At 40.6% G+C, this 16,079-nt stretch overlaps 2 protein-coding genes across 3 annotated transcripts; both read left to right on the top strand.

Moving 5' to 3' along the window:
* The first annotated feature begins 7,368 nt into the window (after positions 1-7,368).
* haus8 (HAUS augmin like complex subunit 8) lies at positions 7,369-11,207 on the top strand. The gene is made up of 10 exons (XM_037114872.1): positions 7,369-7,526; positions 7,900-7,964; positions 8,304-8,365; positions 8,838-8,964; positions 9,192-9,302; positions 9,394-9,497; positions 9,584-9,742; positions 9,905-10,046; positions 10,513-10,654; positions 10,840-11,207. The coding sequence occupies exons 1-10, from the start codon at positions 7,462-7,464 to the stop codon at positions 10,964-10,966; spliced, it is 1,104 nt and encodes a 367-aa protein (XP_036970767.1). The 5' UTR covers positions 7,369-7,461; the 3' UTR covers positions 10,967-11,207.
* Positions 11,208-12,183: 976 nt separating this feature from the next.
* sac3d1 (SAC3 domain containing 1) lies at positions 12,184-16,037 on the top strand. 2 transcript variants are annotated; one of them, XM_037114884.1, is made up of 4 exons: positions 12,184-12,307; positions 13,594-14,014; positions 14,500-14,782; positions 15,098-16,037. In XM_037114884.1, exons 1-4 carry the CDS (start codon positions 12,279-12,281, stop codon positions 15,562-15,564), a joined length of 1,200 nt encoding a protein of 399 aa, XP_036970779.1. In that variant the 5' UTR covers positions 12,184-12,278; the 3' UTR covers positions 15,565-16,037. The 2 variants fall into 2 exon arrangements, with proteins under 2 accessions (XP_036970779.1, XP_036970777.1); XM_037114882.1 differs by having other exon boundaries at positions 12,188-12,307; positions 13,591-14,014.
* Positions 16,038-16,079: the final 42 nt, after the last annotated feature.

Below are 16,079 nucleotides of genomic sequence, written 5' to 3' on the forward strand. Positions count from 1 at the left end.
CATCTAATGTTAGCATTCAACCACTTCCTTGCTAAAATCACTATTTGATTGAGGGCTTGAATGAATTTGGAAAATAGGCCTATCAACATACATCTTGGTCACATTGAGCCTGGAAGTGAAATGTAGGCCTACTGGATGCAATCAAACAGTAACATTAGCAAGGGAGTGGTAAAATGCTAATGTTAGTTAATGGATGGACAAATACGTTGTTTCACCTAGAATTATGGTATCATTAATATCAACTGACTGAAAAGACAACGGATAGTGATGATGCAGAGGGACATTAAGCCATATTTCAGGTAATACTACATATCTGGTCACTCAGAAGCTTCCAGCATTCAGCCACTTCCTAGCTATCAGCTAACTGTTTGGTGGTGTTACGCAAAGTGGTTGGAAAGGTGAAAGTAGAATTTATAATCTAGTTAATAATCAAATGTATGTGTTTTGTAGAGCAGCTTTTTATTGGTAAGGACATTAATAAAGTTGTAAAAGACAGATGTTGCATATGTGCAAATCAAAAATGTCCCTGACTGCATTTAAGTTGAACCTAAATAACTTTTTGAAGAGACATGCTCATCACGACATGAATTTCCAAATTGCAGAATGAGTGATTCTGCGTGTGTGCATTTGCCGAGATCAGCATTACGTCCCCTAACATCTGTCGGATGAGTCTGAGGTGGCCGACAGTAGCCAGTCTGCAGGTTCTGTTCCTCTTTTAGATGAAATCCCGAGAAATATCGAGGGACAGGCAGAGTTGCTGAGTAAACACTTGGAATCCATTCACTCGCAAAGTGGCTCCAGGGGACGGGGAGGAGGAGGAGGAGGAGGAGGGGGAGGCATGAGAAAAAGAGGGGGAATAAAAAGAGTGAGAGACAGAAAGAGAAAGAGAGGGAGACAGCGAGAGAGACACACACACGAGAGAGAGCGCAACCTTTTTCTTGCTCAAGCTCATCAAGTACGGGCCAGGGCTCCTGAAAACGCAGGGATTACCAGGGTACTGGGGCTGTCCTGGCCTGGGCCGCCTCTGCTCACTCCTGCACTGCACGCTACACTGCCCTGCTAAAGCACTGCACATGGTTCTCACACACACACACACACACACGCACACACGCACAGCCAGTCACGCTTGATCTATGGTTCTCATATCTCACTCGCAAAAACGTTCACATGGATGCATAACACATGGATACACAAAGGCAGACTCTCTCTCTCTCTCTCTCTCTCACACACACACACACGGTGTTACAAAAGCTGTATTGGTCTTTAAATCTATATTGTTGTTTTGCACTTCAACGTGTGATTTTCGGCCTCAGTTTGTGTGTGAGCATTACAGTGAAGATGAGCTGTAGAGAAACACTTGATGAACACGATGCCAAGAGTTGGGTGTGATTACATTGAAATGCAGTCAGTTACTGAATACATGTTACATGGTAGTTTGTGTGGCCAGAAACGTACATCCATGCAATCTGATGTGAGTACCTTTGGACAACTTCAAAATCAAACACAGGTTGGTTGAAAACATTGAACAAAAAAGAAAAGAAAGAAAATGGACAAATCCACATAAAAAGTTTGGGTTAAAACACATTTTTGCATGTTCAGTATTAATCAAAATGATAGAAATTCACTTTTCGTTTTGAAATTGTCTGTAAAAGTCTTAATCGAAAATGATCAAGGAATCCATTGTAATGACACTATGATGTAATTCACACCTGTAAATAGTTCCAATTTGGAACATGGGGCCCCTTTAAGTCTCCTGCAATTGCACAGCACATGTACTGAAGAACATGAACCGCTGACCTGTAATGATGTGACTGAGGATATACTGTTCTTAATGTTTCTGCCTGAATAAACATCCCACTGCCCTCAAGACACCTACAGGAAATCCCCCCCTCCGGCCTGCAGCGCTGCAGCCGGGGATGTTGCAGGGTTCCTCCACAAGAGTGAACACCGAGCTGAGGTCACGTCCTGCTGAGATAAGCACTGTAATTAAACAATTAGGAGGTGAGAGACCCAAAGCTCGAAGTCATTCGATGGGGTCTGCGGCGTTGCCTTGAGACAACGCAGGAAATATTGTGGAAAAGAAAGATGACTGCCTGGGCTGTAGTCCGCCTCCATGTACCTCTTACTTGTGACATCTGAACTGCAGGTCAACAAAATGGCAACGACTGGCACCATAATCATTGGAATAATTTGAAATTTTTGAGGTATTCGCTTGTTTGTGAGAGTTAGAAGAAAATATTGGTGCTGTAATCTTGTGTTTGTTAAAAATGATGCTAGAGATAGAGAATTTCATCAAAAGAGAAAGATCTTCACTGACTGATATTTACGCCTTAACAAGGCGGCCTTAAAGAACAACCCAGTTTCATACTGTATTTGGCGGACCCTGCCACCTCTCTAGATTCAAACAGTGTTCTGGAGCTTACTTTTCCTCTGAGAACAGCTTTTTTATTCGCTTGTGGAAAAGATAAATATTGGTTTTTCTTCCCCCTTTAAAACTGGGAGTTCCTGCTGAACTGGTGAAGTCCATCCTAAAGTCCAACAAGAGCCACTAGGACAAGAGCAAGCGGAGGAAATCATACACCTGTCTGCTCTGGAGAGACAAGGCAGCGGACACTTGTCTCAGGATGAAAAGGAAATACTTTATTCAGAAAAACAAATCCAATACCTATTGTGATCTCATATTAAAAGGAAAAACGGTAACTGATTCAGTACACGGTCAGATAACCAAATTCAACTAACTTGACTGAATACACATCCAATAAAATCAGATGCGGGAAAAAAAAACGTATACATATAATCATATTTTGAGTGGTGTGATTCAATTCAGATAGTTAACTGAAGGCTGCAAACACTGCCTGTTGGCTTTACTATATGAGGCACTGTGTGTTTGAGGCATTCCTGGAGGGCTATGTGGACCAGACTGGCAGACTGGGCCGTGATGAGTAACAGCTTACCGCAAAGGAGAACGAGGGGCTGGTGTGTGGGGCTGCATGGGTGGTGTCGTCTGTGCGTGTGTGTGTGTCTAATCATGATTATGTGCGTCGGGAGAGCTTACTTTTTTTTTTTTCATAACGTGAAATTACAGCTGTTCCTTCTAGCATTTCCATCGGCCTGAAGTGTCCTCGAGCGGCACAGCAGAGTATCAGTGAGGTCACAGTGACACAGACGAGTCCTCGGTCAGACGTCAGAGTTTCGGAGCAGAGAGAGGTGGGCTCAGAGAAAGAGACAAGGGCTCTCATTCAGCGGCTCGGCGTGTCCCTGCAGTGCCGTCTTTCAACGTGCACCTCTCGCTCTTTCTCCTCAGCTCCTCGGCTTGCTTTTGACTGGATCCTGTCCCTTACTTCAGAGAAACGCAAAGGCAACTCACCATAAAACATTCAGATTATTTATGAACAAGTATTGCCGGGTTCAAAAGAGTTCGCACATGCATGTATCAGCATCATCAACGGCACTTGTTGGCCACCTCAAAGCAGCCACTGGTCCTGGCATTGCTTGGTGGTGAGAGATGGACAGCCAGCACGCAGCAGACACACAGCGGCCGGCCTCAGGGCTTTATTACACCGAGAGAGAGAGGAGAGCAATGATAAGACCCGGCCTTTACACAGACTGATAGAGTAGGGCACACACACACACACTCACATGACATGCTCAGCACACACACACACACACACACACACACACACACAAATACAAGCATGTATTTGTGAGAGATTTGTTTGAGTGCCAAGACTAAATGTTCAACCTTTATCAGGAAAATTCATTAAAGCAGAAAGGTCAGAATAAAACTAGTTCCAATAGCTGGATGTTATCCACCGGCTCAGAGGTTCATGTTAAAGATCCCCTCCGCAGATGTATAGATAAAAACATAAAAGTGTGTGTCTGACATTGATTTTGCACAGGAAAAATAGTGACCACATTAAAATCCTTAAAGTGGCAACTACTCCTTCGTCCTTGTCAGAAATCCCAGGATATATGACGGTGAAAAAAATTTTCATTAACTGCTGGCCACAAGAGGACTCCTACTACACTGTAAAGTTTATGATCAGTAGGCTATATCTGCACTGGAGGATTCAAGGTCCCCACATCATACTTGTGTATGTTGAATACTGCACCAGTATTGGTCTCCAAACTACTTGTGATGTCACAAATAACACTCACAACACTCACACTCACAAGGCCGCCTCTTGAAATCTGACCATCAGCTAGAAAATGCTCTCCCCCCCCAAAATGCGGAGTGAATGTTAAAATTGCTTTGATTTCACAGTGTTATCAACTGTCTGGGTTTTAATTGGATATCTTTCAGTATACAGACCTAAACTCGATACTCTAACCACTTGTGGGCTTTAACCCACATTTAAAACGTTAATAAGTACATAAGTCTTTCTATAACCAACATGTAATGTAATGTGTATCCGCTAAATGTAATATGTATCCGTAACGGCTGGGCGATCTCAAGACACATATTGTCTTTGATGTGATTGTTTAGGTACTCCTTGTGGTGTTTGTCATATAGTGTTGGATGCTGTGAAACTAAACTGATATGCTTTTTTGACCTGGACAACGGCAAAAACAAAGGATTACATTGGTCAAATATATATTTCTCAGGTGGAAATCTGCTGCCATCAAGCTGCATCTGAATCGTTTCTCCCCCAGCACAAATTTTCTGGAGTGCATGTTAATAAGAACCCATAAAATCAGTTTTCATGAATTTTAGCTTGCAAAAAGATCTAATCTGTGCTCGGTATGCAAAATCTTTTTGAGAAAACCTTTACAGTAACATTATTTAAACCACTAGGCTGGCAGTTCTAACAAGTGAGAGTGTGTTATTTTGTGACCTGTACTCTACCCACTCAGCTAGGAGCAGCGCTGGCACCACTGAAGACATTAACATTTATAAAGGACAGAGGTTGTAATTACTAAACACATTTTTTGTTTATACCAGCAGGCATCATCCAATCAACCGTGTCTATAGATTTGTAAAGTTTTGTAAATACGTCAAGTTGAGGAGATGAGGACTCAAAGCCCTCAAAATGTATACTTTTAGCATTTCAAGTGAAAACAGCCCTTTTAGAAACTCTGCATATATGCATCTGGAGGAACAAGAAGGAAAACACCTTTGTGACTTAAAAATCTCATATTTTAAAAATACTAGCCTATCATCGAATGTTAATCACTGAGATACTGAGTCAACAAATCCCCATGCAGATGTTAAAGCCAATATCCAACTCACTGTTCAATATACAACATGTTTTTGTCCCTCTACCCGAGCCATGTCCGCTGAAGAGACTTAGGGGCAGAAGTTGCAGTGTTTGCCACCCAGTCCCACGCCCGCTCCCTCCTCATTGTTCCCGCTGTTGTCCGAGTCCGGCTCAGACAGGTGGGATCAGCACCCATTATGTTCTTTAAGACTCCTGCACACACAAACGAACATTAGTCTGCAGGTAAGAGAGCTCGCTAAGCAGATACCCACACAACTGGATGAAGACGCACACATATGCAGTCAGAAGCACACGAGTGGTTATCCTCCCCACTGCCTCACAAGACCAAATAAAAAAGATATAAGTCTGCATGTTGTCCTATGTGGGTTTCTTCGTTGTGCTCCAATTTCAGGTGTTTGACAGATATGTAAGTTAACAGGACTGGATGTTCTCACACCTATGATAGTCTGGTTACCTGCCCGGTGTTCACACAATCTTTAAACCGTCCATTGTTAGCCGAGATTAGCTCCACCCGGGCCACGACACTGATAAGGGAATAAATGGTAAGCAATACAAATTGATGCATAAATGTCTATTTGTTTTATTTTCAGCCGACATATGAGAGGGAGACATAATCTTTCAGGTAGTTTGTACAGGTTGAAAGTATATTAACTTGATAGCACTGTCACTGAGTGTGTTCTTACACTGGCAGTGAATACAGACCCTTACACCCATCTAGTGGTTAAAGGAACAACTGTAGTCTCCCCCTAAAGTCAATGCAAGTCAATTTATCTCTTAGATAAATATTTCTGACTAGTGCCCCTGTAGAGTCTGGACACGAGAATTTGAAAAACTGTACAATATATGGCAATAGTATTTTATTCATAGCAATAGCACTTTTAGCACAGCAAGTCCCAATGAGATCAAGAATCTCTTTTACAAGAGAAACAGCAGTATAAAATCACAACACATTACAATGCTACATATAAAACACAACAAAACAAGCAGTTGTTCAAACACAGTCACCCCCTGAAGAAGATGTCTTTTTTCATCACATTCATTCCTAATGCTGCCCTTTAAAATTCATCGGCTTATGCTAACGGGTTTAATTTTAGATGTCTTCGTAAGTTACTCCATGACCCAGGTGCACGGTAAGAACATACAGTTTACCCCAAATCTGTTCAAACCAGGTGTAGATTAAGAATCAACAACTTAAAAGAGTGTAGCTGGTAACTCTCAGAGCTTAATCAGAGGAGTACAGAGGTAAATTGGGAGTTTACCTCAACAATAAAATATACCAGTGCTGTGTCTGTGAGTGACGTCCAATCAAACAAAAATGTGGAGGCACAGGTGGCACCAGGAGCAGCAAGTCTGCCCTAGTGCCCCCATGGATGCCCTGATGGCAGATTATGGTATAGATGATAAAGTGCCCTCTAGGGTGCCCCAGCAGTGGACAAAATGTGGTGAAATGCATTTTGTGACTGGAAACATGTCATGACTTTCTGCGGGATGGTGCCCCACCACATTACAACTTTTTTTCGCCCCTGGCCCTCAAACGTCCTCAGTAAGAAAGCATGAGTGGAATCCAGGGAAATCAAACAAAATTGAGGCAGCGTTGCCAAACACAAAACATCAGTCCCAATAAACCACAAAGCAGAATACTTTGTCTTGTCCATCAAAATAAGTAATATCACAGAGGTTTTATAGAAATAATTTCAAAGACTATAGCCGACAAGTCATACAGAGGACTGAACAAAATTAGAATTAAATAAATAAATAGATATTCCATTAATTGTGACAAAAAATATAATAAGAAAATTAATTAATTTATGAAATGTGACATATTTTTTTCCGTTAATTTCCTATATCTATTTACCTTTGTATTCTTTCTTTTAGGTATGTATTTACATTCCAATTTAATTTGTCCCTTTGATTTAATTATTTATTCACTTTTATGCATGTATTTATTTATTTCTAATTTTGTCAGCTTCCGTCCTCCATAGGAGTTCTGTAAGGTCCACCGTAGACTGCAAAAAAACACGGCAGCAATGGACCTTTACAGTGTCAAGTCAAGTAAGTCCTCTGGTGTCTATCAGTAACTACCGTCACTGTGACTGATCGCACTCTTGTACAGTAGATGCATGCGGGCTTCCGTAGGCGTTGCCATCATATCGACGAAGAAGACGAAGCGGAACGAAAGTGTCGGTTCTTGTTTTCACCGGTCTACAAAACAGGGCGTGCAGGCGGTTTGCTTCAAAACATTATGGCGTCGAGACGAAAAACAACAGTGCCAAGTACTTTAAAAAGTGTCTCGACTGACGCTAAAAGGTAGTGCTCGTTGTGTTTTTGTCCATCTTTAACGCGATTGTTGTGTATTTCACAAAAGTATGTCCAGTTTGATTTTCATCAGAACTAGATGAAGAGAGACCCAATCAGTCGTTTTAGTTAACACGCAATATTATCTTTTATTTAGCGGTAACTTCATCTTTTCACACAGTAGATCAGCCGTAATGTCAATAAGTATGTTGTAATAGGAAGTAAATGTACACGCCTCTTGCGTTCGTCTGATTTTTGACATCTAAGCAGTAGCTAAGCTAACTGTGTAGCTTAGCTCCAGGGTTCCGCTCCTCCTCTAAACAAAAAACAACGGTTCTTGTTCCTACATTATTTTAGTTGACGGCTCATTTTTGTTTGTTTTCAGCTCGAAAAGTGGGAGCAATGCTAATAAAGCGAACAGCAATGGAGCTGGGAAGAAAAGTGTCAAACGTAAGTACTCGTATTGGTTTACGAAACTAGTCTGAACGTAATGAACACATAATGTTCGTTGTGTTGTCACTTATCAGACATGAGAACATAACATGACACACACCTGTCTCACAGACGTTCAGCTACAGGATGACTTTGTGGCAGAGGTGGAAAGTACATTTACTTAAGTGATGTACTTTATACTTCAATTCGACTACATTTTGAACTTTATACTACCGAGGTGAAGTTAGTTTAAGTTGGATATTGGACTGATATTTACTCTGGAGATGTGTTGAATTAGTGTTTACCAATTTGAATCATTGTCATTTGTTTCCTTGATATCTCTTAATCAATCTTTAGCAACTGGGACTATTGTCAAGTCTCGCTATATGCAGGCTGCTGAGAAGACATCTCTTTCAAAGGTAATGCTATTTCTTGTGTTTTCTCCTAACATACATAAATACAAAAGTTCTAAATGCGTAGTTAAATAATGATGATAATGATCTTTTGCTTGTGCAGCTAAACATTCTTACTTCTATATTTCTAACGAAACTGAAAAAAAAAAACACAATCGTGCCCCTGTCTGAATTCATGTTTCTCACTTTTACCTAAGAAGAGCTTAATCGCCTCCAAACCACATTGTTAAACACACTTCATTCAAACTGCGTGGAAACTAAATTAAGCTCGCTTAAAACGGTCTCTCCACAATCTCATTTGTCTCGGTCAAAACAAATCCTCGTTCACAGAGTAATATGTTAAAATATTCCAGTGCTCCACTCCTCCTTTCCTGCTTCCGTAGTTTAGAAATTACACCTGTAATGTCGTCTTTGTTTTTTCGTTGTAACATGTTTGCGGTCACACATTTGTACCTCATTACACTCCTTTATCTAACAGAGTAACTCGCTGACAAATGAGTCTATTGCTGCACCGCCGCGGCCTTCCTCACCTAAACCCAGTGGTGTCAAACCAAAGGTGGGCACTCCACCAAGACGTACAATGGCACCACAGGCTCTGGCAGCATGTGAGTATTTCTCATGGTGTTCCTTGTGAATGTGCATTCTCACAATTGTTTATGATAGGAAACTGCATTTCTCACTTTGATAATGGAAATTTAAATCAAATGAGTCATATACTCTACCAGCAATTATATTAACCTCCAAGTACTGAACTTCAGTAAAAGGACTTTATTTTTGTAATGGCTTATTGTTGATACTTTGATTATGTATGATTATATTATCTTCCTCACAGCAAGGATGTCAAGTGACACTGAACCTTCACTGCTTGGGAGAAGTATTCTACAGTCCACTTTCTCAGATGGACACTTCCATCGACCAGATTTTGATATTTCAGTTATTAAAGGTAAACCGATTTAAAGCCCTGCGATGATAGCTGTTATCTACTAATGTGGTTGTCCTTTAACAGCTAACTTAAAAAAAAATCTATCCTTCAGAAAAAACAGTGATTGAAAAAGCAGGTGAACCTGAGAGAAATCCAGAGAATGACAAGAGGCTAATTGAGATGAATACATTCCTTCTGGCCTACCTCACAGCTAAAGTAAGTTTTTCAGTGTATCTGATGATTCATAACATGACTTCATGCTGTGTATGATTTGACACCACCTTTTTAATGTTTGATTTAAGATGGAGAGCAATACTATGAAGCTCAAGGCCGAGGCTGAAGCGAGGATCCTGCAGGAGATGGAGGAAGAAGAGGCGTTGCATAATGAGGTTCAGGAGAAGAAGCGCCAACACCTCCTCATGGAGAAGGAAAGGCTAGTGAATGAGATGCTGGATTTGCAGGTCAGGAATCAGCCTTGTTTGAAGTACTTTTAAAAATGTGGCCTATTTTAAAAAATAGTTTGTGCATTTGGAAAGAGCTAGAAATGTTGTTTTTATAATTTGATAGCAATGTCCAATCAAACAACTATATTGACTAATATTTATATATATTTTTTTTTTCAGATTGCGGCACTGACCCCTGTGGCTGAAGCTGCCAAGCAGTTCACAAAGGACTACAAGTGTTTTGCCACAGCTGTTGACACCACCCGACATGAGCTGCCTGTCAAGAATTTCTACATTGATGGAGACAGAAAGGAATTTCTAGGTTGTTATTACAATGTTTAAAAGTTTCATTGAAAAGTTAAAGTTACACAGAACTGAACACTGAAAAAGTCATTAAGACAGTGTGTCACTCCCAACATGACAACAAAAAAGATCTGATACTTTCTCTGACATTTGTAAATTCTTATTAGTTCACGGAAAATATCTGATATTACCTTTTTCAACACAGTCCTGTCCCCTTCAAACCAGTATACAAATGTGCAAATCTCTGATGTAGCTGGCCAGCATTTTCCAGACGATGGCAGACTTTGGTGTGTGCTTTTGAATTATGAGGATTTGTCACATAAACTGATTGAAATTAGAATAATCTCTTTTAATTACTGTATTATTATTGTACCAGTGTAGCTCTTGTACACACCAACTGATACATGTTTTTTATGTATTTTATTTACTGATGATAAATGTTATGTTAATTGTTGCCCCCTGTATCTTATCTCCATCCATTTTAGATAAAGCTGAGGCTTGCCTGAGGGAGAGTGAGAAGTTGCTGGTGGAGTGCACAGAGGGCGATTATAAAGACAACAGCACCTGTCTCGAGTGCCTAAGGGACATGAAAATGGCATCAAAGGACATCAGTCAGCAAGTATCGGGGTAGGCACACACATAAAGAAACCTGGTAAAGCTGTGAATACATTATCTGCTCCGCACTTCACCGCATGACTTTGTAATTAACTATGATTATAATAATGCCCTGCAAGTATTCATTGACACCTAAAATGTATCCTGAGTGGCCAGTCTGGACTTGTGCTTAAAAAGTGGCATTTTGCTTTTCTTAGGGCATTTTCAGAGCTGCTGGCGATGTCATCGTTGGTCTGCCGCCACACAATCCAAGTCCAGCAGTCCGCAGAGGAAGAACGACTTGGTGCTGCCAGAACCCAAGAGCTCTATTGCCCCAAACAGTGACAGATTATCATACAGCATGGGATACACAGTACATGCACTTTCCATACCCCTCCACCCCAGAGATCCCCTATTTTGGATTTATTTGTGCCATTTTTGTTGTTTTTTATGTATTCTGTGTGAATTGTTTTCAGTGTCTCTATTATGAAATATTGCAAATGTTGAACGACTGATACTTTTTTGTAGCTGCAATGTTGTTAATAAAATACAATAAAAAATAATGAAAATATAAATAATCCTTCAACATGGGCATTTTAATGAGAAGCAGCAATATGCAACAAGGTGATATTCTACTTTTATGGTGTGTTAAACACCTACTCGATCTGAATGGATTTTACTTAATTTATGTGAACAGTTTTAAGAGTTAGAGAGTGGTAATGAACCAGTTTCTTGTCAGCTGAATATTCCTAATGTTTTGCATCCAGATCCATGCATTATCCCCTGAGAAATTAACAAAAATGTCCAAAAATACACATGGTGTTAAAAGGGCAATATGTCGTCTTAGAGAAATTCAAACTAAGAATTGTATTATTCACAATATTAATGGGGTAATGATACAAACTGGAAAGTATTTGTTTTTTCCATAACTGAATAAACAAGCTGTTATCAGAGGAAAGGTGGCAGAGTCCGCCACATATAAACAAAGTAAAACAGTATGAAAATGTATTCTTGAATTTCCTCCGGGATCAATAAAGTATCTATCTATCTATCTGTTCTTTATGACCATTTTTTTTTATTTATTTAGTTTGTTTAGGCATTAAAAACTAGACGATCTCTAGAAGAGTCAACAAAGATCTTCCAATTAGAATTTCTTCCCCAAAACTACAAAGTGTCCCTTTAAAGAAAGTAAGAAAAATAACTGATCCGTCCCTTCATCTGGGTCCCCAACAGAAGTTAGTGGGGTGGTTTTCTGGACTTAGAGTCATCCACCATCTAAATTTTATGGATATGTAGTTTGAGTGTAATCCTGTTGACAAACCATCCAAACAACAAACTAACAGGTGAAAACTTAACATCTCTGAAGGAGGTAATGCATTTAATGATCTGATACAGAGGCAGTGTTGAGCCCAGTTCTGAGTTTTCTTCTGTCCCCATATTTTTGTCTATATATATGACAATAAAATGTAACAGGACAGACACAAACTGAGGATAGTGTAAAGTTTGGAGATTTTGGAGACAGAATGTAAAGATGATGCCTTGCACTGTTGTAAACCGTCTCGGCCTGTTCCGGATGTGACGTTTAATCCAAAACAAAAATGACGCATTTTTATTGGACGACACTGGAAAGTGACGACCGGTCTGTGCTGAAAGACCAATGAACCGGAGGAGAGCGCCTCGACGCATGTAAGGACACGGCTTTTATTTCACATATTTGTAGTATTTCGTCGAAAAATGGCTTCCGAAGTTAGCTATTTTATCTTATGTTCTGTTTTTTCTCTGTGTAACTTGAGTATTGTTCAATTACAGAAACGCTATTCGCACGTTAGCTGTCGTTGGTAGCTAGCTAACTGTCGTAGCTAGCTGTGACCATACACATCTCTGTTTACCACTACTAGACATTAGCCTGGCAGTGAACTCACCACCACTACATGCTTCTAACACCCAGGTTATAGTGGATACCAGCGACAAACTAACGCCAAGTTGGTACAAGTTGGTATCGTGTCCTCAGAAACCACAGCCAACAAATCAAAGAGATCAGACAGCGATCATGACACCTATCACACTGTTTTTCAGTTGCAGTTTTGTTTATGGAAGACATGGACTATCTTTATATTGGCTTAACATCCATATGAGATACGATATAACTTTATTGATTACTCATTTTACTTTGTATAACCAAGAAGAAAGACTAACACTAGGTGTGTAGTTGTATGCTAAATAAAGTCTATAAGAATAAATATAATTGCACAGAGACATCAGATTGAAGAGGAAGCAAAAAGTAGTGGGTTATGGTGGTTTTTACCAACAGACACTTATTTTAAAATTTCAAAGAAAAAAATAACTTCAAAGGTTCATGGGTACATGCTTAAAGGGGCACTATGTAGTTTGGAGAAGAATTTAAACTCAGAATTTTAATATTTACAATACAGTAATAATGCAAACTATATATTTTTTTCACCTAACTGAATAAGCAAGCTTTTTTCATAAGAAAATAACCTCCCCAGAACACTGTTTGAAGCTACACAGGTGGCAGGGTCCGCCACATATAAACAAAGTAAACCAGTATAAAATTGTGCTGTCCTTTAATGTCAGTTTGTGTTTTCAATCATGAAGACAAAGATAGTGTGTTTTGTTTAGTTTGTTTGGGCATTTAAAAAATCAGTCAATGAAGCCCTTTGTCTTAAAATTTCCTCCCCAAAACTATGTAGTGCCCCTTTGTGATCATGTCTCTTTATGTGTCAATCAGTGAGCTACTGAAAGAATTAGGATTCTGTAAATTAAGATAAACGTATATGTATGTAATATGTATGTAAGTATGTAAAAACAATTATGGGTTAGTTGGTACAGGTTGTCAGCTGTCAAGGAGGGCCACCACACAAGAGAAGAGACAGTTCTGCTGAATGTTTATTGTATATGATCCATAACAACATACATTTTTCACTAATAACCAACATGTTTCCCTCAAGCAGCTCTCATTCTCAGAGGAGAGATGCACCAGCAGGAGGAGGATACTGTAGGCAGGGGAGTCAAGAGCAATGGCGAGGCCAAGACAAGGCACAGGTGAGAGAGGTGGAGGAGGATGAGAGGTGTCAGCAGCAAGGGAAAGAGACGGTGCCACGCGGGGCCTGTCAGACCATGTGCCCTGCTCGCGAGCTGCGGGACCGCGAGGCACAGAACCGCCTTCACCGTTTCGAGATCGTCGCGGGCATGGAAAAAGTTCGAAGGCCCAGGGGAGACCCTTTGCGTGCGGTAAAAGAGTATTCCAGACCAGCAGCTGGGAAAGACTCGACGAACCCCAATGACCTCCGTCCACCTGCTGTGTTACTGAAAACTGTTTGTTACCTCATTGATGACATCGCCGCCTCCCCTCACCTGCATCCTTGGACTGAGGCTAGTAGTATTTACATATCGTTTTCCCAGTCACCAAGTTTTCATAACTCATATATTATGGAAGTAGTTTGCTTAAAATAAAAAAAACACACTTCACACCAGATCAGCCTCATGTCCAGGAGCCTATTCTCAAAAGGGCATGACATGAACATACAGCAGTGGGCAAATAGTAGGTTTTTGGATGCACAGTGAAATTGTTAAACCTAAGAACAATACTTCTTTTACAAAGAACTAGCTGTGTGTTACGGTGCCAAACAACTGACAGAACTTTCAGTGGCAATAAAATTTGCATAAATACCAGAGACGCTGAAGTGAAAATAAGAATTTATGGATCTAGGATAAAGTGTAGTAAAATTGATCCTGACATGACTGATCAATTACTAAGAACTAAGAACACTGTCACATTGAAGCTGTAATCATGAATACAAAAACATAAAACTCTTCACAATGTGCATCTTTTTCTTAAAGAGTAACTTGTCTTCCAGGTGTACAGCTTCGTCTTTGATCGACTGCGTGGAGTGAAGCAGGACATGATCATCCAGAGGGTGTCTGGGATGCACTGTGTGGCCATTTTGGAGCGGACGGTGCGGTTCCTCATCTACGCCTCCTATCAGCTTTGTGGTGAGCCCCTGCGGCTGTACGACCCGCGAATCAACGACACACACCTACAAGAGAACCTGAGCTGGCTGTTGGATTGCTACGCAACCGGAACAGGATCCCATCCTAACCAGGAAGAGTTCCAGGCTCTTGGTCTCCTATACAACTTGGGTTGGTTTCCATGTTTGATAACAGCTTAAGACTTGAGAAACATTGAGCTTTTATGTATTTTCATGCATGTGTAGGCATTATGTAGATTATAGAGAGATATTCAATTCAGCCAGTTTGTTCAGTCACAAAAATGAAGAGTCATTCTCTTCTGAATAAAATTTCTTCCCCAAATCTACATAGTGCCCCTTTAAGGCAGGTGAACTAGTGTCTGAGTTATATGAAGATGTAAAAAAAAGTATATATTTCAAATGTGTTCATCCAACATGATTAGGATAATTTCTTTATGTTTGCTTTCCTCTCCTTTGTCTCCCGCAGGTTCAGCTCGTGCCTCCCAGCACATCATGGAGCTCCCTGAGCGACTCCGCAGCTCCCCTCCCGTCACACTCGCTCTGTCCATCAACAGAGCTTTCCTAGAGAGAAACCCCGTACGTTTGCTCCGATTGGCTCGGAGGTTGAACTTTATGCAGAGCTGTGCTTTACACCGTCACCTGGTGGCCTGCCGCAGAGATTTGCTCCTAATATACAGCCACGGACACAACAGCCGCAACTGTCGCTTTCCTCTTGACACACTTGCGCAGCTCTTGTCCTTGGACACATCGCCCGCAGCCCGACTCTGTCAGACGTACGGACTGGAGGTGAACCGGGACAACCAAGTGGTTTTCTCCAAAGCTGGGTTCGCAGAGCCTACACAAGGGGACCTGCACTGCAATCTGTATCACAACATAGTTGCTGAGAAACAAAGAGACCTCACCATCAAGAACATTATTCATGGTTGTGCTTGAGACAAATGTAAAGAGCAAATCAGCAATACAGCTAATGTGAGGCTCTATTTTTATTGTAAAGGAAATGATCGTGTCGCTTTTGTCACTGTTCTGTCATGTGATTTAATCTTTTTGTTTTTTGTATTTTGTATTTGAGCCTCATGGCTTCCTTCAGGGACGCCCAACAGCCAGTATGTTTTCCGAATGAATTTCTTCAGATTATACATGTTCAACAGGAGGGTCGGGGTTGTTGCTAAGCTAAGGGTCTGCCGTGCTCACTTCCACTCATGGCTGTGGATGTGCTCGTTCATCCTCATGCACTTGCTGCATGATTTACTTTAAGATGTGAATAATATGTTACCTTATCACTGGTCAAATGTTGTTCTAATGTCAGAAAACTGTTTAAAAAATCAGCTGTGAAACAGTGTTCAATCTTTTTTTTTTTTATCAGTGCAGTACCTCAGAAGCATTTCAATAAACGTTTTCTACCTGAAGTGGTTTGGTTCTTCAGCTCATCTTTACCGCATTTAAAGTAA

This window comes from Acanthopagrus latus, chromosome 11, assembly GCF_904848185.1.
Source record: "Acanthopagrus latus isolate v.2019 chromosome 11, fAcaLat1.1, whole genome shotgun sequence".
NCBI lineage: Eukaryota > Metazoa > Chordata > Actinopteri > Spariformes > Sparidae > Acanthopagrus > Acanthopagrus latus.